Source organism: Dendronephthya gigantea, unplaced genomic scaffold (assembly GCF_004324835.1).
Source record: "Dendronephthya gigantea isolate DGI-Jeju-01 unplaced genomic scaffold, DenGig_1.0 000031F, whole genome shotgun sequence".
Taxonomy (NCBI): domain Eukaryota; kingdom Metazoa; phylum Cnidaria; class Anthozoa; order Malacalcyonacea; family Nephtheidae; genus Dendronephthya; species Dendronephthya gigantea.
Window position 1 is genome coordinate 216,213 of NW_021163041.1, and position 27,776 is coordinate 243,988.

General features: G+C 36.0%; 2 protein-coding genes across 2 annotated transcripts; both read right to left on the reverse strand.

Annotated features, from left to right (window-relative positions):
- Nucleotides 1-365: 365 nt before the first annotated feature.
- Nucleotides 366-8,080, reverse strand: LOC114524431. Its single transcript, XM_028545505.1, has 11 exons — nt 6,893-8,080; nt 5,343-5,456; nt 4,216-4,365; nt 3,476-3,754; nt 3,301-3,347; nt 2,937-3,047; nt 2,516-2,687; nt 2,278-2,377; nt 1,772-1,881; nt 1,116-1,247; nt 366-577 (listed from the first exon to the last, which is right to left on the reverse strand). The coding sequence occupies exons 1-11, from the start codon at nt 7,028-7,030 to the stop codon at nt 455-457; spliced, it is 1,476 nt and encodes a 491-aa protein (XP_028401306.1). The 5' UTR covers nt 7,031-8,080; the 3' UTR covers nt 366-454.
- A 28-nt stretch (nt 8,081-8,108) lies between these two features.
- Nucleotides 8,109-19,775, reverse strand: LOC114524432 (ubiquitin carboxyl-terminal hydrolase 15-like). Its single transcript, XM_028545506.1, has 25 exons — nt 19,558-19,775; nt 18,560-18,687; nt 18,092-18,349; nt 17,770-17,915; nt 17,514-17,572; nt 17,234-17,255; nt 16,361-16,401; nt 15,489-15,960; nt 14,972-15,082; nt 14,456-14,569; nt 13,925-14,008; nt 13,409-13,503; nt 13,225-13,290; nt 12,177-12,290; nt 11,799-11,860; nt 11,522-11,586; nt 10,618-10,747; nt 10,445-10,515; nt 10,161-10,276; nt 9,757-9,861; nt 9,635-9,679; nt 9,440-9,512; nt 9,193-9,223; nt 8,970-9,058; nt 8,109-8,674 (listed from the first exon to the last, which is right to left on the reverse strand). Exons 1-25 carry the CDS (start codon nt 19,695-19,697, stop codon nt 8,525-8,527), a joined length of 2,787 nt encoding a protein of 928 aa, XP_028401307.1. The 5' UTR covers nt 19,698-19,775; the 3' UTR covers nt 8,109-8,524.
- Nucleotides 19,776-27,776: the final 8,001 nt, after the last annotated feature.

Genomic DNA, 27,776 nt, shown 5'->3' on the forward strand with positions numbered 1-27,776 from the left:
AACGGCGTCCAACAAGGCAGGTTGCTTTCATTGATCAAGGCACGATGGCACACGCGCACTTTGCGATGTTCGAGAAAAAATCGGGTGTTCCGGGGGTAAATTCCTTTTAAACAAAACCAACATCACAGAGAAGTCGTAAAATTCACAGGAACGACATAGATTCTTCGATTATTTATATGAACTCGTCGAGTTCATATAAATAATCGACCAACTCGTCCCCCGGAATGTTTACACTATGACTGACTAAATCGTTTGATTTTTTGCCACCTATCACAAAACTGCCACCAAACCACAATACTGCCAACCCCCACCACAACACTACCACCCACCACAATGTAGTAGGTCACATGCATGAGTTTCAGTCAAATAGATTTCCAATATTATATTATTATAATTTCGTATATACAAAATCACAGCGTTTATCACTAAAATAACCGGTTTAGAATAACTTTGTCTAGAATAATTTAGTACCCGAAGCGATCTGACCTGTATGCATCAGAAAGAGTAAAGTAAAGACGATAAGTAATGTTATACCAGATAGTAAACTCCCTCTCACAGGTGCAAGGAATAACTTCGCCTAAAGAAAAAGCATTATATCACTCACATAATGAAGAGACAGAACAGTTCGCACAGTTGCATGCACAAGCCAAGGAAAAATTACTAGTCTATGTCTATAGGCATAGCCTGTTTGCGGTCGCGAGAGGCTGTTCAAGTCACGTTATTGTTGGTGGCCTGTGACAAAGAAAATGTATACAAAATAATAATGCGCTTTATTAGCCAGTGATCACCAACCGCTGATAATGGCAATAACTGTCGGTGACTTATAGGCCTATGTTATGGTAAACGTCGCGTTTTGGTTTCGTCGAATGCAATTCAAACAATAGATAGATGATATAATAAGGTTTAGATAGCTGATATAATGAGGTTTATCGTTTCAATGCGAGGAATATGTTTGAATTGCATTCGACGCAAGCAAAACGCTACGTTTAACCCAGGCCTAACTACAATGTGTCCCAAAAAAGTAACCTTATATAACAACAAATGATTTCAATAATAAATAGAGGGTACTTCATTTTCAGACACACGCCGGTATAGAATAGATATTTATAGTTTACCTTTAAATCCGCGCTTTGAACAAAGACCAGAAAAGAATCCAACTCGAGTTGAGAACTGGTTTGATGGCCAAATACACGTACATCAAGTGAAATTTGTTTGAATTGTGATGCTAGACTTGTCACCCTCGCAGCCTGAATAGACAAACGTGTAAAAGATGAGTTGAAAATTGTGTACAACGCTTGAAACCATAGCTCTGTTACACTACACACTCTACACTCTATGTATTGGTAATCTGAGCACGGATGAAAATGGGTACGCGGGTATCAATTTTAGCCGTGCCGTGCCAAGTTGAGATCAAGTTGGTAACCGTTAACATTCAGTCATTCACATGCACAAAAAAAATTCTGCCTAAGTTCTCGACCTGGAAAACCGAAAGCAATATGCATAAATATGCAGACTTTAGAGAAACTGCCTATTCATAAGTAAATTAGCTCGGCTAGTATAGTCCTTGTGTAAGTTGTGTTCGGCAGGCTCGCGATGATGTCTTTGCCGTTCGGCGGTTGCCAAATGCACAACATAAGTTTCAACCTCCAATATGGCACTTATTTCCAAAGTTAAAAAAAAATGTTTTCACGATATACAAAATGGGTCATTTTTCATCTTATTAATAGTAATAATTCATTAAATTATTAAATTAATTGAAGGGCATGATTACCTGCAGTATCGGGAAAAACAACGCCAAAAACGAGATGAAAACATAGGATGCTCTGTACAGAGTTACCTCTAATGATTGCTGCCCCTCATTAATCAACAAGTAGATTAAACCTGAAATATTCAAAAAGGAATATAATTGGAATATATTCTAAATTGTATTACGGTTTTGCAAGCAATTATATAGCCTTTCTCACGATGACGAATGTCTGCCATTTTTGGGGTACTTTTAATTTTCCTAAATGAGTTTAAACAATAATATAACTTTTAATAAGTGAATAGACGATTTGCAGAATAAATTAAGCCTTAAATTCAAGACAGCTGCCGTGACGAGGTATTCTACGCTCACGATTTTGAAAAAAAGTACTCCCAAAATGGCGGCATATTTATATCATCGTGAGAAAGGCTAGCTAATTCACCGATTAAAAGAAAAAGCTAATAAGAGGCATGCAGCTAGCGATGCACTGCGAAACTAAAGAAGACATTGTACCATAGCCCTTCTGTATATACCTAGGACAACGCTTTCCAGAAGAGTAAATATGCAGAGTGACACCATATGGGAGAGCAAGGAGTTCATTCTTCCTAAAGTGTTCTTAACATCAAGGATATCCTGAAACGATGAGAACCTTATCATATTTTGCATTTAAATTCGACTTTCAAACGAAAGTGTGTTAAATCAATAATGCTTATTAGGTATACATGCAGATAAAGCATCTTTACATATTTTATCTTTGCCGGTGTAATATACCTTCATGATACTTTGAAGATGCGTCGATTTCTCTTCAATTCTGCGTGTGATGCTGTCGATATAGTGTATAACAAGTTGACATTGTGCGGCGTAACTTAGTATGATTACAACATTCACTAAATCCAGAACCAGTTGACCGATAGTCATTAGAGTCGCGGTTGCAACTAATAGCCTGAAAAAGAAGTTACAGTGTTTATCTCTTTAACAATTAAGAAACACAAGCGGTCGACAAGCTAATGGAAACGTAGGTTCTTCGCCCCAATCTATCGACATATATACAACCCATGAAGGTTTTTTGTCGTCAAAACTATGGTTCCGTCTCGGTTAGCGACCACTTTTTTCTGAGTAGCACACCTTCTATCTTCTGTGCATGACAATGGTTATTCTATATAATTTTAGATAGATGTAATAATATCCTTACACCTTGTTATGACGAAAACCTGTCACCGTTTCAGGTCCAAATGCGAAAAAAAACAGAACAAAGACACCCATGTCAAGAATTAACCACACCATACCAAGTATTACAAAACACCTTATAGAAAACGAAACAAAAACAATTTTAGCTTTAAAAACAAAACAATGACAATGGCAAACAGCCTAAACACGTGTGGTGCACGCACTTTTAACGTGTCACCCATAAAGTTCAGAACAGCATTCAAACTTCGACGATATTAAGGTACTTATTAAAAAAAATTATCAATCAAATCAACCTAGATTGAATATCTAGTTGCAAGCTATTACATATACGCTCTCAAGTCAATACTTGTGGATATGCGATACATTACCATAAAGTCACATATAAACGTTTCTGCTTTGAGCTCTGTAAAAAAACCTAAATTGAAGAAAAATGCATAATGCTTTATTAATAGCTTGGTGGCTAATTGATAAAAACGAGGCGTAAACTGGGAGAAGGATACAAGTAAGAGGAATTAAGCATGCTATTTAGCTCAAACAGAATACCTTCTCCATAAGAACATATAATCCTTCGTGTTGTCTAACACGATACAAGTAAAATCCAATGAGATAGGCGGACAAATGAAGCATACTTGGAAGAATGAAAGTACCAAATATGTGTTTGCACTCGTTGTATGCTGGTTCCCACGGATCATCCTCATGTGAACTTGACTTTATTCCGTCCGAACTATGGACTTGGTTATGTCTCATAGGTGAAATGGTAATGTTCTTAGCGGGTATAGGAGTGTTGAGTTTTATCTCATGCGTCATATTTAGAGACAGTCCCTTAAAATTGAATGACAAAAGAAAGGGTCACAACAAACGTCTTGATTTTTCAACTGCATCTACAGCTATTTGGCAACAACGCAAACAAAAAACTGAAAGGATTTGTTATCCCTATGTCGTAAAAAGAACCCAAACCGCATACACGGTCGCAGTATAGAGTACAATACTTCATGAAAATTTTATCAGTTTTGACAAATTGAACTTGGAGTACGAAACAGCTTTACTGAACAAATGGGTAATTACCAGAAACGCGATTTCTATATTGGCGTCATATACTCAGTGACAGTGCATGCGGGGCCGGTTGTATAAAAACGTAGTTAACTGTTAACTATTATTAGTGACAGAATTGACCAATCAGAGTCATGTATTTCTGATTATTTCTAAGACGTTTTCTTATACACAAACTCCGAAAACTCTTCACTAATTTACATATCAGTTTAAAAGTAGAATTGCAATTGTACCCGGCTGGTTTCCCCACGGCAGGCAACAGCACTCGTTACGTAACTGAACAACAACAATGACACAATCAAAACCGGATAGACAATGTTGATTAATTTCATTATCAACGCATACTGCGTTCGGCTCATACCACCAAATGGGCGCCAGGCGATCTATAAAAAACAGCCAAAATTCATCTATGCATGAAAGGGGGGCTAGTCAAGAAACACGAGAGGTAGCAATTTGATAATCATACTGAAAGAAAGATATTTAAGTTAAAAAAAGCCATAAATCAACTAAGAAAATTTATTAGCTGCAGCAATTTGTTATATAGACATATTATTTTTAGAAACAAGATTGATCTGAGTGTGATTACGAACAAGAAGTACCGCTCAAAACGCATTCGAATAATTGCGTTTCAATTGCGTTCCAGTTCATTCCAATTTGCGTTCCATATTTATGGGAACGCGTTCCAAAGCCACTCTGGAACGCGTTCCAGCTTTACTCGTAAAAAAATCTGACATCGTCGGATATTCTCGATTTTCCCGACACTGGCTAAGAAAGTTAATTACCGCGTGACATGTCACACTGGGAAGCTTTCGGAGTATGCTGGGACGAGAAGTCGAGAATTATTTTTTTTACCATCTAATAGAGTGAACCAGACGAAAATAAAAGAGAATAAAAGAAAATAAAACTGTTTGATGGGGAAGGCATCAAAACATTGCGAAGTGCAATATGCCTTTTCTTGCATCGTTATTCGAATACCGGCAATCTTGGTGATGCTCCACGAAGCGGTCGAAATCTACCGAAGCGACATGCATTTCTAATCTGTGACCTAGGCATAGATCTAATATGACCTAGGCTTATACTGTAGTTGTCGAAATTTTCCGATGAGAGGACGTGGTTTCGATGGAGGTGAAGAACGCGTTCCAAGATTTCCTTTAGTGGTAAGGAAATTCCGAGAAAAATTGGGAGATAAAAAATGGCCAAACGAGGGTAGGCTATTACCTTATGGCTCAATCTGATATTCGTCCCCCCGGCTCAGCTATATCATCGTTGGGCAAAACGCGGACAAGTTACAGCAGAAACGTTTTATAGTCACGAAACTATTATGCAATTCAGTCATAACTCAAAATTAAAATTTACTTACAATACCAAGAAGCTTGTAGTAGGGTATAACGATTTGCTTCTTACAGCGCAAGAGAGAAACTGTTGTTGGATTAAGTGACCCATGGGTGATTTGAACCAAACTGCTATCACAAATCTAAATAAAACATCGCAATATTTTACTACCGTGGTCAAGCTAATTTTTCCAGCTTTAATTCCCAGGTGGCAACTTAAAGTAGAACGATCACAATATTTGTCAGTGTCGAGATATCGTTCTTGCTATACTCTAACATGAAATCCGCACAACCGTCTAACATCCCAGCGAGTGTTCTTTGTATGCCACCGTGCCCATGATTTGAGTCTAGATTTTTTAAGTCAGTTTCATCTTTACTTTAACGCCTAATTACAGCAGTTGCAACTAAGTATCACTTTTCTTATATTAAATCAGGGTCGAATTTGGATAGTCTATAGAGGCAGTCAAACTTCATGTAACATCACGAATTCCACATTTGATGTCACTCAGGGATTATCCAATCAACACGTTTCCACACAGTCACAGACCACACACATGTATTTGGGCGAGTGTAAAACCATTCCTTTGAGGAATTTGGTCCAGGCATTTAAACTGAACACATGTTGATAATTGTTGACTCTTTTAAATACCTGCTAATGCCCATCTCAGTATACTGTTATTCAGAATAAAGATTATGTAAAAAGTTTGATTAATATCAAATGAAACTAAAAGAGTAGTGTTGCATGTATGTATTTCAGAATCTGGATTTAATCCCATTTTCTATGGCTAAATAAACTAATTTGGAAAAAGGACTTAAAAAGGTACATGGTGCTCAGAAAAAGCCCTTTCTGATAATGCTAATCTTTTACATCTAAAAAATAATAGCAATTTCAAGCATAGTGAAGTGGCAAGGATGATATCAAACTTGGCTGAAATGGAACATATCAAATTAGCCAGGTTGATCGATGAATATGATAAGCATAGGATGACCTCCAGAGGATTTTTGGTTCAAAGAGAAAGCTTCATAAAATAGACTGCTGTCAGCAATCCTCTTTGGAAAAGCAGAATATAGAACAAGGGGTAAACAGGTCCCTAGTGAGACTTGAAGTTAAATAGAAGAAAAAAAAACATTGCTGAAATATGCATTTAGGAAACTTGAGCAACTCACTGCACAACCAGCACAATTTCAATCTCGATTTCAATAATATTATTTGATTTAAATATACTCCTCAATGATTTGAAGTGCAGCTTGTATGTACCCCCAGATGCCCCAAGGATAGGAATTTGATAGTTCTTCAAGGTTGGACCTTTGGACTTTGATTTTATATATTATACTGTTATTAGTATTAGATTTACATATATATTTTATCAAACATCAATACCAAAAAATTGGCAATACACTTGGGCTTAATTAGGAAGCCATCAACGATATATATACGCAGGATGGGCATTTAACAACAAAGTTTAAAAGATGTAATCCTCTTTTAGGTGCAGAGAGTCTATAAATTAGTTCAAAATAAATTCACATAATACGAACACCTAAATAGTATATAGGACTATAGATAAATACATTGAAATACCTCTGTGTTTGAAATTTCGCCTACATCGCTGGCGTTCATCTTTAGTTCGGTTGAAGACATGATGTCAATATTGTCGTCTGTGTCATTTATAGGCAAGGTAGTTGAGTTTTCAATCTGTATCGACATCTGATCCGTCATTACATTTTTCAAGCGGAAGTACAATTGTTTGAGCGTTTACGGTCGCGTTTCCCGACAATTTGCTACAATCCGTTAGCAATATACAATCGTCAAAGCGCAAACATCTTGTTATATGCAATTAAGCATGTATTAATAATTTCAAGAAATGTTTAACAATTAACTTTTAAATACAGCCTTGCGTCCCTATCATCTCGACATTGCACAAGAGACTAGAAAGCTTGATCCTGAACAGGAGCTGGCAAATTCTTTGTCGTATGATATCCCGGAGGGTTGGTTTGTCTCTTCCCACTTCCAGGTCGAGGTGTCAAATGGTGCAACCCTCTCTTCCGCTTCAAAGCCTTCAAGGTGACAAGGAATGGGAGATGCAAGTTGCAAAACAAGTGTTTGCTTGAACTTGCATAGTGTTTTTGAAATCTTCAATACCCAGTCGAATGAAAACAAGACTGAAAAGTTGCATGCCGTCGATGAGTTGACCGGAAATCGTCCAGAATCGACAAATACACTAATTAATTCAACAAGTGCCGCTCAGAGCAGCCTGCTTTTACTTTCACTTTCCAAAATGTGGAAGCTCCTGTGGTATGAACTTTGAAGCTTTACCATACTGTGCATAACAGTATCATATAAGATAATTTAGAAACAATTTTTTTGATGTCATATGACATATGGCTTCTGAAATTTTGAGAATTTCAAAAACATTGCATTTTGCACAATTATTTTGAAAATGGCAAAGGTTTATAGCTAATTATAGGAACGGTAAAAATAAGTCTCCTCACAACCTCGTATGTGAACTTGCACGACAATTTGGATTACTCAGGGTGCGAGCTTATTTAAGTATTTATATCATACAGACAAATACTTCCAGGAAAATTTTCACTATAGTAATTTAAAATACTTAATCAAAGCTAGGACACTTGTAAATTGTGCCCTAATCAAGAGCGATACAGTGAATTCATTACACACTAGGCCAAAAATTCTTAACTAACCCAGTGGCGTAGCCAGCCTGTCGATTTGTCCCGCTATGCTAATATTTTGGTGTTCACTGACTGTAAAAACAATAGATTTCTAAAGACATGAATAATTAAAATAACTCGAAGATTACATAGCGGGACAAAATCGTCAGGCTGGCTACGCCTACTTATATATATAACTATAAACCCTAACCAGGAATGCAGCCATTCAATACTAAACCTGACATTACCAAAGAACACGTGAAGGACATGTCACTAATTCCTTTTTAAATATAAAACCATGAAATGTATTTTAAAAAAAGGTTATCAGTCGAATATCAGTAATATATCCTTCGGTACATTAGTAATAGCAATCCGCATGCATGCATTTATAACATTGCCGCCAGTTCTTTTTCATATTAACATAAGCACTCAACAAACTAAAATAATGCATAATATCCAGATATAAAATCTAAATTTACTTCATCATACGTGTCTGGGACGCAATTTGGAGTACAATTTGGGAAAATTACTACTTTTGGATGAATCACACCATATCGTTCACCGAGTCTGTTGGTTCATATGTCGAGGAAGAAGGTGATTCGTCATCGTATTCCATTCTTTGTTCATCGTTTATATCATCTTGTCTTCCATTGTCACCTCGTCTGGTGTAACACAGCAGGTAAGCAGACGATGACTGTAAAACACAAACCGAAGATTTACGGCTGGGGCCAGTTGTATAAAACTCTTTAACTGTATGTATAGTTAATTCCTAGTGAAATACACGACTCTGATTGGCCAATTCTGTCCTTAACTACAGTTAAAAGTTAACAAGCCTTTATACAACTGGCCCCTGAAGTTCAATTAGTTACTACTTTAATAGGTCATCACTTGTTAAAACTTGTATATGATCACAACTGAATTTGGTGTGAATTAGCTAATTTCTTTGCTAATTACGTTACACGTATATTAGAAGCATTTCAAGTACTTACAACAACTCTGTCTTCATGCATAGATGATACGCTACTGTCATCGAAATTATACCAATCGTTCTTGTTTGGGTTCTTTCCAAATGCCGTGTCTAAAAATCAACCACATTCCTCAAATTAAACGCTGAGTGATATACACATGCATGTTAGTGTCTATTTAAAGGAAATTGCCGAGTCATAATTTCCCGTTATGCAACTTCAAAACACAACCAGCTTCGAAACTTACAATGTCCTCCACCAAGACCTCCAAAATGATTCTAAAAACAATTGTTTTGTATAAAAATACATTTACAATACCAGAGAAAAATATTCGAATATTCGTTAAAATATCTTTAATACAATAACTCATTTTTTAAAATGGGGATCACAGAGAAAGATGACGCAGAGATTATTGATATAGAATTTCAATATCATAAGATATTCTAGTCTTCCTGCAAATAAACTAAGAAACATGCTTCAACATCAATACCCACCGAGACTGCGTGTAAGTCATAAATTGCGGGAGGATGTTCACTATTGATCACATATTTTGACATGTCCAAATTACTGCAAAAACAACAGTAATTACAACAATAAATAATGAACTTCTCGCAGGGGGCAGATGGAAGAGATACCTCGTGCATAAGACCTAAGTGTATACAAGAAAGATTTGCACAGATAATACATACGTCAAAGGAAAGTCAACTTTGATGTCCAATTTATCTCTCCAAAACCTGAAAATGAATTATTATAAAGTAAAAAAAATTCTGAGACGCCTAATACTATATGCCTTACGGCTCATAGGAATTACCTGTTGTAAGAGAATCTTTTAAGATGAATGATTAAAATCTTTGGTAGGGACCACAAATCAAATTTCTTCGTGGCTTGCTGGTGCTCCTTACAAGTGGGGCAATACCTGGAAATAGCAATTGGTTGGATGAAAAGTTATGTCTGGTCGTCAGCAATGATCGGACATGATTAGATATAATATAGTATTGGATCATGTACACTGTAAGAGAATATGAAGATGTACATGCATGTCAATGTTTATAGACATTCTCTACAAGAGCCAAAATCTAGATACATCTTCAGAACAGTACATTAAGCTATGCCAATACTTCTCGAAAAACCAGTCCAAGTCGGTATAACAATTACACATAAGATGGAAAACCTTTCGTGCGTGTTTATATATGTTTTAGAAATTTTATAACTTACCAGGGATCATCAGCACTAAGTTTTTCTTTATTTAAGAAGAGATTAATGCAATCATCTAATGTGATCGTTTTCCTCTCGGTAAACTTGCGATCAACGCTCTCATGATGTGTCACTTCCTATTGAAAAAAAAATTGGTAAGTGTAATGGATCAGAATTTAGACAAGAATCCCTCCCCTCATGTTTCTAACAGAAGGTGTATGTAGAAAAAATTTTAACTATGTTTTGACTCGATTGTAAATAAAGTTAACTACATTTTTCACCGTTCAGCAGTCGTTTGTTTATACCTCGGCTTTTGACTGATCGTAATATTTCGCTTTCATTTTCGGATACCAGTCAACAGCGACGTAACTTCGTGCTAAAAGTAAAACTTGTTTTATCGCAATGTGAAAGTTAAGTCCAATGTTTCTCGGAATCCATTTGGTTGCATGGTACGAAAGTATCCCAGAAATATATATACCTGAAATTCTGAGAGGCTTTCCATCATCCTTGAGAGTTTCGATATCAGCGCTTCCATAACTATTCACCGTACACATTGTAAATAATGTTGGTACCGTCTTCTCACTTGATTCGCCTTTGTTGTTCTCATCCTACACACAAAGTACGACATATCCTTAAAACCAGGGCCATACACGTTATACACGATATGACAGATATTGACTAAAGGACCTAAACATTTGTCTCAAACTCGCCATTATACGTATGTATTCGCATCAAATCATTATATATAGCTAATATACAGTCTGGGCTATGAATGCTGAAATAAATAAAATAACAGAAACGTTGTGTGAAAAGAAGGGTTGCATATTTCGTGAATGTAAAACGCGGCAGAGCGGTTTGTTCTGAGTTGACTCAAAAATCAGAGGTCACCATACTGTCAAGCTCGTACCCAGGGTCTTTTGCATACTGTATGTGTCGGTATTTCATTCAAATGTAACTGGTCGTGGCGATTGATCAAAAAGCCATTCACCGGAAAAATCGAGTTTATTGTTTCCCTAACAGCCCGTATAATATAACAATAGAGTCGATGTTCGCCGACATAAATGTGTCTTTGGCTCGACTCTGAAAAAACACATTTATGCCCAAGAACATCAACTGTATAACTATTATATTAACTTTAAAGGGCAACTTTTGTATAAAAAATTATGCAATAGGTGAACACTTTCTTCTTCTGATTGGCTTAGATCAGCGGGCTAAAATATATTTCAGCCTGGCAAATTTATCATTTTAGCCCGCAAAATACACCGCAATGCCTGCCAAAGTTAATATAATATACAATGAAGTGATAAAAAATTATGCAGGTATATTTTATAAGTACACCTGTAAATATTAGTTGGACAACAATACATTAAATACAAACATACCAGAGATTTTTCATTGCTATCCTCGATCTTCTCTTCTTCTGTTTCGTTGTTCTCCACTTCATCATCTACAAGATGGTATATAAGGTTATATAACTTATATTTGTGTATGAATATAATTATTATTTATTTAAGGGATGTTATCGATTAGCTAATATAGCAATGTGTGAAACCATCCTGTGCAACGACACAAAAGTTACAAAAAGACCGAATTAGGGTTAGCAGATTTTGTCACGATGGAAATATAATTATATCTAATTCTCCTGCAAGTTCACTATACCTGATTTCGTAACGCCTTTTGCTTGAGAATCTCCATTCTCTTCAAATACTTTTACGAATCGTCTGTTAGTAAGAAAGATAGAACCGGTCTAGTTCTAATTACATACTGATTTGTAATACATGCAGGATTATAGTATTCAACATTTGTGATTCTTTTCAGCACCATTTTAAAAGATGAAAATGAGCCTACTTCTCCATCTGTCACTTGCCGCCATATTGAAAAACACTCTTGGCTGATCATCGCGTAATAATCAGCAAAAGGTAGCTTATAACTAATCAGAGCACAATTTTTTTTAATAATAATCACCCATATTATTATACTAATACGTTTTAACCTATAGCTACTATAGCCACTTATTCGAATATAAGATTGCAGCACCTCGTTTTATAGAGTATAGCATCATACAATTCTTGATACGTAGTTGAATCTGGGGTGATCTTTACAAACAACGGACTACCAAACATATTCGAGGAAGAGGAAAAGGCGCTATACCTGAAATAAAAAAATGCAACCACTTATAATTCCATGTAACAATAAACGGTCTGAATGATTATCTTTGCAATATTTAAGGACTATCAGTTAGCTAACTCTGGAATGAGATTCAGGTTTTTCACCCCTGCGTGTCAGGGTGATTATACACCCTATTGAAAGGAGCCGTGAATCAGTAAACAAGCTTCCAGTGTCCGATATTTTCAGGGATTCATTCATAGACATTGAACAAGTGGAATTGAATTGAAAAAGTATTGAGTCAAGCTTGGTATAATTATATGTATTTATTAGTATAATAAAAGAAGTTAATATCGAAGAGTTGGCCCTCGCATGGGTTCATAGTCGGGTGTTTGGCACGGGGGTATTTTCCCCGGGCCTTAGTATTTATATGGCTTGCCTTGTTGTTTATTTGCTTATTATCGCTTCGTTCGCCCCGCCTTCCTCCCCTGACATTCCACCCTTGGGGGATGGTTTCCATTTATTGTTTTAGTTTAGTTTCTCTAGGTTCAGTTGGTTTGCAAAGATTCCTACGGTATGTATCGTATTATTACTATGTGTGCATCGTGTGTGTTCTTGTTTTCCTTCCACGGCTTTCACTTCTGTGATTCCGTGTGACAGTGTGATCACGGGATGGAGAGGGTACCGTTTAGGTTCCATATCTGATGGACGTACGCATGATTGAAAATGACAGTAAAGACTACGCATCGCCAACCTCGTTCGCTTCGCCGAGCTCGTTCGCTTCGCCGTGCTGCCGTCTCCATCCCTACCGATCCGCAGCGGGCATAACTAGTTAGGTTACTATAGTTATAGTATTCGCTAAGCCTCGCCTAGCCTCGTTGGGCCTTATCTGAGTATATTAAATGATGCATGATGCAGTGACTTCATTAAAAACTGTAGGGAAAGCAAATATACAGAGCGCAAGCCGAGTAACACTTACTTTTTCTCACGTAAATATACAGGTACATTGATCACGTCTTCACTGTGTTTTTCTGGAACTTCATATCTAAAAAGCATTGCACAATTTATAGTGATCCTGCTAACCTGTTAATACATGATACATGCATTTATACTTTACAAAGGTCTTCATTTGCAAGTTTTTCAGTGGTATCCCTAATACTTACATAAATATATCATCCCTGTCAAGAATATTGGTCAGACCGTCTGTCAGTGAAAATATCTTGTGAAACCTGTGATTATAAACATCGGCAACGATCATCTGAAAAGAAAACAATTACTGAGCAAAATAAACGATAACATTTCCACGAAACGTTCATATTTATCATCAATCTTATTGTATAAATTTTTGCTGGCTATGACTATGTATATTTTGGTCGGTACACGCGAGGCGTTGGTACAAAATCCTGAAGTATCACAGAAAACTGCCCGAAAGCTAAGAGAAATAGAGAGATGATATTTCTTGTGCAGTCTCCATAGATCTACTTGGAACAAGCCAGGACCGGTTGATTACTGTTTTAGTCGAAACATTACTTACTATAGTTTCACTATTGAAACGGTATACATGTAGTACTATTGGGCACTTAAGAACAATATTAATATCCACGAATATAGGAAGGCAAAGTTATGACACACTGTAAGTAGGTAGATGTTATCTTTCCATAATTCACAGCCCAACGTACCTTTTCTTGCGGAATTCCAGTTTCGTTTGACATTGCTTTAACTAAATCTCTCACTGTTCCTCTCTTTGGTACGGTCAGCTTATACTAAATCGTCAAAAAATGAATTGATTATCGAACTAAACAAAATTTCATCACCAAAAACAAAGATAATCTGTCTAATATTTAAAATACTGGTTATTATTGGATAAGAATACACGAGATATATTTATACTGTACACGTCATTATTCCCATTGTTACAGTATCTGAGTAATACACTATATACCCACTTCTAAAATATTTCTGAAAATAACTAAAATATTCCTGAAAATAAAGAAGCCACAGAACATCCACATGCAACGTTTTAACAACATAGCAACAACCGCACGCTTCTGACTCTGATGACGTAACTCTTTAGTTTTAATCTCTTCCGTTTGAAAACAATGGCCCCAGGGACCCACAATTTGATATGACCCCTCGTATTCTAATTGCCCATGGCGCATGATAAAGAAAACACATAACAATAAAATATTTCCATGCACACGAATCTTTACCTGCTTAGGGAGTATCATTGGATCGTCAGGAATAAGAAACACGTCAATATTGCGTTCCTTTTTGACCGGTAAAGGAAGACTGAGATAACAGAATGGATCAAATGTAATGGAAACCTAAAAACAAATCGGAATAAAAAAATTGGCGAGTTACCAAGGACATTCTGGCAAATTTGGAAAAGGAGATCTCGTATGCCAAAGCTCGCTGATAACTTGTTTAAGAAAAATCAGGTTTATTTGAATATAGATGTGCGTAGCTACTGTATGTCTCACCATGCAAAAATAAAGAAGGGAATTCCTATTTTCAGAAAATCCAACATGGTATATTTAATACATAGGAACTACGTGCCGTGCATGTGATCACAGAATTGAGAATCCTAACAAGTCAACGTATTTTGACGAGCGGAATTGTACGTTACCGAAGCAACGATAGTTTTTAAATTTTTATAGCGATAGTTTACAGCCCTAAACACTAATCAATCAGGAGTAACGGTGATGGTACATGCATTGTGGTCTTACCTTTTCACAGACTGGACATATCAAAGTGGATTTAAATTGACCATGAAAAAAATCGACAATGATGGAATCATTTCTTTGTCGATGCGCCTGCCATAGTTCTTGAGCAACAAGCTAAGGGAGACAATCAAATGCCTAAAAAGGATGTTATCACGCAAACTTTTTTAAGGTGCGTTCATAAAACATCTGTAGAGATATAGTCTGGAAACTAGACTAAGGTTTTTGTTCAATCATTCTCTTCATGTGTTAGTGTGAATAAATCTTGATCCGTAAATAAAATTTAAAAGATTGTTCCAGAATACACAGCAATTTGTTGGGCCTTTTCGACATTGTTGTTGATATAGCGTCAGTGTTGCTATTTCATGTTGTAGTTTTTCTGACGTTTGCCATGTAAGAAAATTTCTGTACGTGTTACACAAGTGGTTAGCATAATAACATTCCACTTAATTTTGAAAGACCCTCTCCAGCCTAGCTAAGATTATCTATCCTATGTATATAAAACGCATAAAAATCGACTCACGTGATCAGGTCTGCCATCTGAGTCCTTCAACTCAATATATGGTTTCTTCTTGATCCGGTTCAAGTCCTCGTGCAAACCATCGAGCAGAAACGCCATGAGCTCCTGTGAATCTTGCTGTTGGTAACCAGAAAACTGTGGGGCGAATCTACCTACGGCTGTCTTGAATTGCCTCGGGGATATTACACTATACTTTCCCGACCACATTTGATGCATGAGTCCAGCGTACGCATTCGCAATCTCACCGCGCATGCCCAGGGGATTTTCCTTGTTCAGTTCGTTCTTGTAAAAGTCGTTGACGAAGTACTTGGTGAGTGTTACACAGTTGCTCAAGCATTGGACAGCTGAGTTCATGAAACAAGTGTTGCCAAGATTTGTGAGGCCACAAAGACCAGGATGACTAGGAGACTCCCGCGCGTTGTATTCGTTGTAGTAACTTGAATATCCGCTGGTGCTCGAGTGGCTTGAATATGGACTTAATTTCAAAAAAAAATTTATAAAATCAACGAGTTAGCTATTAATGTCACACCATTTCGAAAGACAATCAATCAAAGCAATAATTGTGATATCTAAAAACATGAAATGAAGGTATATAAGTAAAACATTTTCTAAGATAAGTTATGATATGAATCAAGCACCATCTGGACGACGGTTGCATAAAAAGTACAAAACCATGACATAGATATTTTCAAGCATAAACGGACCAAAAAGCATTTTGTAAATTTCTGTCCACAATGAGTTGGCACAGTAAAACTTGTATAATCTTTTTGGTGTGTGATCACCGTGGTCGTGGACTGTAGCTATGTAGCCAACTGAAAAACAAGTATTGTAGCGACTACAGTACAATTTACAATAGTTACTGTAATTGCATTTACCTGTTATCCGGGAAGGATGAATCGATAGGCGATGTTGATAGCTTGAAAACAAAAAAAAATAACACGAAAAATGTAGTGTAGAAAAAATATCCTCAGCAATGGGATTTCTCGCCATCCGCATAATTTAAACCCATAACGAAATATTGAACCCCGTAGCCCGTATCCCGTTTCTATACCAAAAATTATGGCACCAAATATATTGGCTCATTTCGTATGAAATGAAATATCCATTTAGATTGCGAAAATACGAAATTTCAATTTAATGCATTCGCCCTTTTCTTTGCGGGGAGAGGCTGGCATGCACGTAACATAATTATTAGCTAATTCAATATAGGTTGGTTAAGATTACTGTTATTGTTATTGAGTTATTGGATATTAAATTTACACATATATACTTACAGTTTTACGATTAAGTACTCTCTTCGCCATGTTAGTGACATGAAAAACAAGTTTAAAGAGATTACTTTTTAATTATGGTTTAAAATTTAAATCTTTTTTAGTTTGTCTGACATATAATATATTTTAATCCCATAGAGGGCGATTGCTATATCTTTATGGCCCCTTTAGGGAATGAACTCTGTGATGAATGAATTTTGTACCTGTACCTCTTGTAGTCACAAAATATTATGTTTTAAATAAAAATTTTGTAAAGATATATTTTGTTTAGAATTAGAAAATGGAATGTTGAAGCTTTAAATTTCTCCCACAAAGTTTTCTACTCACTGCATCAGGCAAAAATGCAGTAGACTGTACAAATGTTTAATAAATTGAGGTCTACGCAAAAGAAGCATATGTGCATCTCTTAGCTAGCTGATCAACACAACAGGTCAACCAAAAATGTGGTTTGGCAAATTACAATATATTTCAGCTTACCGGCGATGAAGCAAATGTCAAACTGAAAAGTAAATCACAAAATAAATTTAAATTTGATAAATGCACTTTGCCACATTCTTCCATTTCAATAGAAAAATGGAGATTTTGTGATATAATAACCTTTAGGATATTATCTTACAGGAGATGTGGCAACCAGAATAAGACATAACAGTAAACAAGGATGTATGTTGTTATAAAATTGTTTTTATATTTCTTGCAAGAAAGTGTCATTAAATTGTTTTGCATGGCAATACATTAAAGGTATCATCATTAAACTCACCTTTTTGGGACCTCTCGAGTCCAAGAACCATCATCCTTTTTTACTTCAAGAACAACAACCTTCACATAATGAACATACGTATATTATCCATTCTGAGGCAAATATTCACAGGTCTTTACTAAACAGCTGTATTTATGTAGTACAGTGTAGTAATTGACTTGTTCCAATTCTGCCTTTTAATGGTATGAGTGCCATTTGCGAAGACAATAAGAGGCAGCCTTGGAGCAAGTCTTAGCTGAAACTACTATTTTCTCACCTGCCCATTATATAAACCACAGTCTTGAATTGTTTGTTCTTTTTTACTTAGTAACTCATAAGTATTGCTCATATATTTGTTCCATATTCTAGTCTCCTTTTCATCTGCCACCTCAAATATATTCTTCATGACACTTTCAACATGGCCTGCAATGGAAAGAAAAAAGTAGGAAATCATTATTGTAACTTACATATAAAATCATATTACATAAAAACAAAGATTGTTTGGATCTATTGTTAAAGATAGTAGGATTATTCTGTAGTAAGAGAATATACGGTATTGATAATAGAATGTATGGTATTAATAACCATCATGAACAAACCTATATTATCTGCTCTACTAAATGGTCTTATTTGACATGTCTCCATATCACTGTTATGACAAAGTTTCAGCTCAACCAAGTACACCTCCACTTTACAATGTTTTACAAACATTCCATGTTCCACAACTTGTCTTGCAATAGCACTCTGTCCATCGCTAAGACCATACCAAGCTGCTAGCTTTTCCCATGCTTCAACAGGCAGAAGGACGTAGTCAAGTTCATCAATTAGATGGGTTTTTAACTTCTCACAATTATCATCTTAAATGAAAAAATCGGAATAATCAAAATTAACAGATGAGAATCAACTGCTGTACTGGTAGCATAGAATTGCACTAACATTATCAAATGAAACAAAAAATGAAACAACTGACATATGTTTTGTTTTATTTCTAACTCATTCCTTTTGTTGCTATTGTGAACTAGACCTGTTTGCAAACTTTTACATTGAATATCAAACTTCATAATAACCTGCAAAAAGACCAGAATTGTCAATAGGTCCTGGATACATAGTCTTTGTGCCTGCTTTGTCAACATCCCAACTGTCATATCCAACATACTTTTTCCATTGTTTAAACCACTTGGAATCAACAAGATACCTAATGACAACAAAATATTTTGTTTTCTCTATCTTTCCATCACATCACCATCAAACAAGAACGAGATCAAACAACACAATAGACATTGTTACACAGGTGCTGTGTATTTTATATTCCTAGTCATATGACTTTAAATAAATGCAAGTGAAAAATTGTTGCCCGTTTCTAAAGTAAAGTGGGTTTTTTTTAAATGAAGTTGTTGTGTAATATGTATGTTTTTGTTGTAATATGTAAATTGTTGTGTAATATGTATGTACTTAATGTACACTACCTTGGGAAATAGTGAGTTTTGTTTTCCCTCAAGTCTCAACATTCAGACTTCTAGGAAAACAAAACTCACTATTTCCCTCGGAAACATACATTAGGTGTATAATGTTTCTTGCAAAGTTTATTAACTACACACCGAAAAAGAGTACCTTTCAGCACAAAATAGGTAACTTATTTAACATTTAAATAAAATCCTTCCAAAAACATTTCTCAATGGGTAATGGTATATCATGTCTAAAATGATCATGTTTTTTCAAGGAAACAAGTTTTATGGTTATTTTCACTATTGTGAAACCAGAATGTTCTTTCTTATATAATTGACAGTATACCACATATTTCTAGGCGAAAGTGTTATTTTACAATTTGTTCACATGAGGGTAATAAATTGGACAGAACAGTTAATATTAAAAAGTATTTCTACATTTAATATCAAACATAAAAAAACCTTGCACCTGTCAAACTGGCAATGAAAGTTTAAAAATAATTATGCGATTATTACATTTAGCATATCCAGAACGAAACATATCTAGCAGAAAAGATTAAATGAAACTATAAAGCACAGTAAACAACGAACCAGTGAGCCACCTTCAGAGTTTGGCTTACCAAGTTTCCCCTTTGCTCAATTGCGTCTGCAGCAAGGTTTTTAGGCAGTTCCTCTGTTCTTCAGGGCTTACCACCCCAGCATTTTCTTCGTTTTCAATTTGATGTTCACTTTTGGCTTTTCCACCATCTCCAACAGCCATTATATCTTTTTCTGTTGTTATAAAATTCCAAAACCTTTAGTTTCATTCTGTCTGATGCATCTTCCTGTCTGAAAATTCCCTGCAAAATAGACTAATAGAGCAATTATTTGCGCCCGCGTTACCATACAAAAGAAACTTGTAGCAATACTTTATTTAACAAATCACAGTTAGGTGTGTATATATGCCCCAGGATATTTTCTTTTGAACTTTTACAGTATAAAAAAAAGGGTTCGGCTTCATGCACTAAATTAAAGAGAAAATATGTAAATATTTCTCTAGAGAACTTCATCTCTTCAAGTGTATCCAGTCTAAAGGTCAGTGGCGTAGGCGGGGGGGGGCTAGTATGACTCACGGCTTGGGCGTTAGCATCTCCCTCCCCCCCCAAAAAAACACTGACCTGGGTACGCAACTGCTAAAGGCGAAATAGACGAATTTTTTCTTCTTTTTTTAAATGTGAGAATTTAACGGATATCATCACCAAGGCTTCAGATCGTAATATATAGTACTCGATTTGTTGTTCTTTTTCGTTCTGCAGCCGTACCGAACGACCCGAGGCTAACGCCAAGTCGGCGTCTTGTTTTTTTTTTCTGAAATCATTTGTGTTGGCCGATGATGAACGACAATTTGCGATGAAGAGAGTGAAGATTCATTCCGGTGCTTTCAGTGTGACTGGGCAGAAAGATCAACTGCGCAGACATGTGAAAAACAGTGAACTTTAAAAAGACTGCAACAATAAATTGTCAAAGAGTAGTAATACCCAGTGCCTGGTAGTGTAATGGACTTTTGCATAATAGAAATTACTAAAAAAGGGCAATCGTGAAAACTGATTGTACAATTTCTGGAGCTGTAATATCAGTAAGGGCAATTTTCTGTGTGACCATATATGCAAATTATTTAACCAAAGCTGCTCAAAACTAGTTTGACTGCACCCTCCTTGTATAAATTTGGTCATTTATACCAGGAGAGAATTAAAATCAGGTGGGGCTGTTTATGTGCATCCGACCGCATCTTGTAATAAAAATTACCAGATCAGGAAGTTTTCCACTACGCTGAATATTTGGAATGAACGAAATATTTCGCCTGATTTTCTTTTTAATTGTAAGAATTCGACCGTAGCGCATTCTCTTGACCAGTCCGGATTGAAACGGAAATCGAGCGAAAAATTTCGCTCGATCAAAAAATTCAGTTTTGTCTACTTTAGGCAATTGTTTTACCACATTTATCATAACTTGTCCCTTATAGCAGTGTCCTTCATCAATGGTATCCCGAAGGCAGCAACTGTTCTCCGCCAATCTTAGAAGATCATGCAAAAGAATTCGATAGCGCAAATTAAGAGTTAAAAGCGCTTGTGAACTAACCGACTAACCAGGGGTCTATTTGAATATAATTACGCCACATGCAGTCTTTTTTGTTGACCTCGGTTTTGTTTATCATGGATGCATGGTTAAGGCTTGTTTTCACATAAAATAATTTCTCGTAATTCACAATTCACATGTCATAATTTGTTGTAAATCGGTTATCATTTGCGCAGAGTCGTAACCAGGGCTGGCGCAGGAGGGTCTGCGCTCCCCTCTGTTAAAACGTTTGGCCCCTCCTGAGAAAATGAAGTGAATCCTTATTTTGCCGTGAATGCTGTAGAAATTCTGTATCTAATCCTTCATCCTTCCAATCGAAATTGATAATGTTTATCATTAAAGCCTTAAAATCAAATTTGTCTATTTCACTTCTGCTCTCTTCATTGAGGTCATTTCAAGCTTGACTCAATTGCTAGAAACTATTGAGTACTGTGCATTACTATGGCAATGCATCCATTGTGTGATGATGGAGGTTGTCGATGCGTGTCCCAATGCCGCGTGTAAATCATTCAAGATAATTCTTTTTCATTAGAACATCATATGAAACTCACGTGTTCTTCATTATTACAAAATACGGTGTCATGCAATGGATCATTTAGAACTCATTATGAGCTCTTCCTGCGCATGTTAAAATGAAATACTGTTTATGATGTGTCAATACAGACGCCGATAGCACAGTTTTTTTATTCATTGATACTGCCTAGTGAATTCTGTGCATGATCAGCAACTGCATGGTGAACAGCCAAAATCTGTCACAAAAGGTATAACGTATATAACGCTTCTACGTACGTACGTTCGAATGCAGTTAAGGCTTACGTAATACAAGTAAATTCTTGCTACGTTCGACAATTCTTTGCAAAACAGAATGGAATTAGATGACGAAAATATTTGTAGCAGTCTTTACTTTTTTAGCTGTTGGATGATATGATTGTTTGCCACATTAACAGTCGTATATTATCTGTAAAACCATCTGGGAACCACTTATGTTTATTGTCACTGCTGAAAACCGATCCATCTGATAAACATTCTAACTTTTAACCTTTTATGTTTTTCGACATTTTTCTACGCACGTACCGTATTTGGAATCGCAAGAGACTATTTAGAAAGGAAGGATTAAACATGTGTGAAATGAAATGCTGCCAAACTCTCCAACGCTGATAACACAAATAAATGTATAGCATGCAATATATGAAGAAATTAAACTTCTGTATTCAATCTATTTCTGATTTTCATATTTGGTCTTATTTCGTATAAAAAATTCTAAGTATATGATAATATAATCAGTTAGAAATGCAAAAACTTGGGGTATATTTTTAAATACCACGATTATAATTAAGCTTTGCTATGCTTTATCCGAGACTTTATCTATGATTACAACTAGCTAGTAATATTGCATAAATGTGTACCAGCTGTTTAATTTAATAAAATAATGTGAATATATGCTGAACTTATTACAATCAGACATCAGGGTTGATGAATGCTTTCTAGCTCATGAAAGATAGAGCCTTTTAATATTAAAATCAGGAATGTATACATCCCAATTGACATTATTGCATTCGCGCGTATAAAAGGCGCGCGCGGTCTTGATAAAAAATTATAAATACTATATATAGGATGTTCTATATGGATGATGAAATATCTCAGAGTAAAAACATTCGAGTTCCATGATTCTCTGTAGATGATCGATGGCAATGTCAATGACCACCCGGGTACATTCGGGAAAGAGAATGTAGCAAGGTTCTAATTAACTTATAATTTTTTTAAGTGTCGATTGTTGACGCGAAGATGGGTCGATCATGCATCACAGTTCGGCCAAACTGCCAAAATATTGCAGGAAAATTCCCGATTTTCACAAAGCAACGAAAGGACGTTGTGTTCTTTATCTCATAACCGCGATCGACTCTTGAAACGATTATTATGTAAGTGACAGTATTAATTTAGGATTTGTTTTTGTAAAAACATACAGAACATCATCCAATAAATTGTTAAAAGAGATTTCGTCTGTCGATTATTAAATCAAAGCCGGTCATGCAAAATATCACTGGCGACATTAAAATTACATCTTTCACCAATTCACCGAATAAATGTATATATGTCGCTAAAACGTGCAGGAGTACACAAATCAACATGGTCTGCATGGGGTCATTTATCCGGTTTAGCTTTCCTATTGAATTGAGAATATGATCACACTAGCTTATCAGTTCTCAGATTTACTGTTTTTTTTACTTACGACTGGCCACAGAATAAAGATAACTGAAGACAAGAAGTTGAGAAATGAATTTTTCTTTCAGTGTTGGTTGTCATATCAGCCTATCAGACCACTTGGTAGAGGAACAATGAAAACCATCACGCTCAAAATTTATACAATTTATTACAAACCGTTTCCTTTTCCTGTGATTGTATCAAATTATGTGGTAAGTGGTAACCACCAAATCAAGCTATCGCAATGGATGAATATTTATAATTTGATCCAGAAGAAATCCATATAGTCTTGATCCGATAATAGGTCTCCTAAATACGTCCCTAAAAATAGCTTTGATAAAGGCTCTTTCATTCTTTATCAAAAACTGAAGACGAAGATAAACTGACCGCGGCAGGGTGGCCGCCAAGAAATAAATCTTGAGCTGTTGAGGTTAGAATATTTATCGAAATCTATACCAACATGGCAGCGGTTCAAATAAGTTTTCAAAAATTCCCTTATTTTCCTTTAAGATGTCGTACTGTTCACGAAAAGTACTGACTACAATCAACAAACGCATCCTCCCTAAGCCCTGCGCATGCATGCATGCATGGGCCTAGTCACGCAAATCTATTTTTGGGAATAAAAACTGCATGCTTTCATATTTTCGTCTCTTCAAACAATCCCAGACAGCACCGAGATCTCTTTTGGAGAGGTTCGCCGATATATAAAGAATGAATTTTAAGCAAAAATTTTTTTAGAGGCTCATTTATAGATTTTAAGCAGGTTTTAGCAAACAAGGTGTTTAGCATGCAATCACCTATTTCCACACGTGGTAAAACCAATATATAAATCACCGGTTTTCCTCCTTAGCCAGTGACTCAGTACTGTTCAGATTAGCCCTGGATTATCCCATGCAGTTATTAAAACTTCATACAGGCATTCGTCAACCAAAACTCTTCAGATTTCTGAGGCGCATTATACAACAATCTTCAGCACTCCACAGAAGAATCCCGCACGTTTGAAAATGGTGATCGATCCTTTGACATTACAGCTAGACAAGATGGCCTTTCATCTTCAGCGGGGACTCCGCAGTTTATGCCGGGCCGTTTTCAAAATTATTGGCCTTCCCGAAGTGGTAGTGGAAGTTTAGTGGCATTTAAAGTACATCACAAGATTACCGGTGGGATATAAACTGAAGCCTTGTTGCTAAAACAAGTTAAACAACCCATGCAAGATCGGCAGGATGCATTGCTGTAATCTTACGAAATATAGTAAAGTTGTTGAATGTTATTGGCCTCACTATTAAAGTCGCAATAATCATGGGTAATTTGGATTTCATAGCAAATTCACGGATTTCACTTGTTTAATTAACTACGCAACAGATTTTTCCACGCAACAAACACACACATGAGAGTATGTGATTCAAAAAATGTAATACCTAGCTAACCCTAATTAATTGACATGACGGTCGAAAACTCTCAGCTTAGTTTATCCTTCACGTATCTTTGTCTTTGTACATACGTATTGGTTATACTCGGAAGAACCGTTAAAACAACAAAACAGATCAACAAACTTTTGACTAGTTGTGGAAATTTTGCTGCTTTCAAGACTTGTCAGTTGAGTGCATGGACACTTGCCACGAAGATTAAACCGTGATCTTCTATTATCTAAAAACCATCTGGGAACCACTTAATTTTCACTGTTGAACGTTATAAAGATGTTGTATGCATTGTTTCATTGAACAATTCAGTTTGATAGTAGTGTATACCGTAACCGTATTCCAGTATAATCTGTCGATGAAAACTAGTCAACACTGGGTACGGTTATAAACGCAAAGACGAACAATTCAGTCGGAAATTTCGGATCGGTATAATTTTTCATTTCTCGCAAGCACTCGCGAACCGACTTATGTTACGCAAACAACGATTTACGGTTGCAAAAAATTGAACATATCTTAGAAGTCGAGTCAGATTATACCAGTCAGTATAGCAGTGTAGCAAGATTATGAGGCAGTCAAACTCAGATCATAAAAAGAAATCGGTTATCATATAATCTTTTCTTATCATAATGCCTGGCATGTCATATCTAAATTATGGCGGAGCTTGAAAAAAGTTGTGTGTATATGTAATCCCCGTTACAAAGATTAAATATGGCTGGTTTTGATGAGAGCAATATAACATAAAATTTACTTAACTCTAAATATTTTTGGGGCAGCACACGCAACTTTCAGTTTTACCAAACATCATCCTGTAATCAGATACATGGGTCCCTTATATACAGCTAGGGTGAGTCAAAAAAAACTGATGCCTATTGAAGCACAGATTTGCCGTACGTTTCCTGAACTGAAACATGAAGTGATGTTCTCTCTGGGAATTAAACCTTCTCTTTGACAGTTTTCTAATGGCACGAGAGGTAATAAAACTGCTTCCACTAAACTGCGTTTTGTACTTTTCGCGGCAATTTTGCATATGAATAGGCATCAGATTTTTTTGACTTACCGTGGCTGCAAACCAAACCAAATAACAAAGTTGTTTTATTTTAAATTCTAAGTTTATTTTAAGAAATCGTAGTTTTCAATCCTGCAAGATAGCAAACTCCGAGTCCTTAAAGAAGTCCACGTCCTTAAAGAAGATAGGGCTGAAAGCTGTCGGCCCACCCTGTAAAGCAAGGCACATGCAAGCATTGAAGAAACCCGTTGAAATTGATTTATATTTACTGATACAGCAAATTGACGAAAAGAAATAACGCCCTAATTCCGTGTTACTTGCTTATCTATATAGTTTTCATCTGTCAAACGTTTGAGGTTAATAAATATCTTGATGTATCGAATCTCAGGTATAAAAATCAGGGGATATACTAGCCATCACAACATGTCCATGCACTAAAAAAACTCTAAACAAAAAACACGATTGATTAAACATTCAATGACAATGATAACCTTAGCAAGTGCATATATAAAAAATAGATAAACTACGACTGAAACTCTCAAAACTGTTTATTAGAACAACATATTTATCAATTTAGTTAGCTCCGATCAAGATTAGGACACTAACGGCGTTCTATATGGATGTAAATAATTCAATGTGATAAAAAATTCCAATATTCTGTGAGTATTAGTATTTATGGTCATAAATGCCTTATACGGATTGTATGAGCCCACACGAGAAGCGTGTAAACTACATTCCTTTTAGATCCCTACATCTTTGATTAGGATACTCATTGAATCAAGCTCGCTCGCTAATTGTAAAAGCCATAATCTCATTTATAAAACAACTATATCGCTGTTAGCAATAAACACAATTTTTTGTTTTCGTCGATGATTGTGAACATGATCCATCATTAAAAGGAATTCAATCAGCCTATTATTAGTCAACGCCAGAGAGCACACGAAAATTTTATCTTGCGACAAGAGATTTACATGAAAATTGTATCTTTCAGCAAATTGGCTAATAAGTACTTGCCGGTGAAGAAGAATTAAAATTCAATTTTATTTTATTGTTGAGAGCATGTTTAAAGTGCAAGGACGCCGAAAATCTGTGTCGGGAAGGAGGATACCACTGGATGGATACATGCTATAATAATGTTTGCGAAGTGAATTGACACTGCGTTTCTGGTAGTTTTAAGGCAAATTTATAAGTATGTTTTAATGAGATTGCTGAAGATTCGCTAATTTGCAAGACAGGCCTATTCCTATAAACTGGAAGAGGATATTCTTGCCCTTATATAGGCAAGGTAGACTGCTGCCATTTTGTTTCCGATTTAGCTACGTCCTTGGGCTATCTTTAAAAGTGGGAACGGGGAATGGGGGAACGGGGAATCGGGGAACGGGGAATATCGGGGAATATCGGGGAATATCGGGGAATATCGGGGAATATCGGGGAATATCGGGGAATGGGGGAATAACGGGGAATATCGGGGAATATCGGGGAATGGGGGAATATCGGGGAATAACGGGGAATATCGGGGAATAACGGGGAATATTAGATTCACACAGCAAATTTTTAACAATTAATCATCCCAATGTAAAAGTAGCATTGCGTGTTTAAAAAGAATAATGTTTTTGTAAATGACTTTTTCGACCGCAGTCCAATAACACAACATATCAAAGTATCACAACCTACTAATAAATAATGCATTATCTGGTCATAAAATTAGGAAATATTTAGGACGGAGGACCTAAATATCGGGGGAAACTCGACGCAGACGGGAATTCAAATTCCCACTTACAACTTCGGTCGTTTTCGTTGATGGCACGGAAAAGCCTTGTTTTCATATATCCACATATCAGCAGAATTTATTTAGCACTAGTTGACGGATTTCCGTCTGAGACAAAAAACTTTATTACTTTATTTTCATTTCGCACGTTATTTTCGATCGGAGCATATTGAGAGACTTTCTAATGAGTTTGGTTTGGATTACTAATGAGACGTTAATAACTGAACCGTGAAACCTTAAGAGCTATATATCTTTTGAAAATGAATATAAGTATTTGTATCGACTATTGACATTGATTATTAGGTTTGATAACTTCGGTTGTGTTAA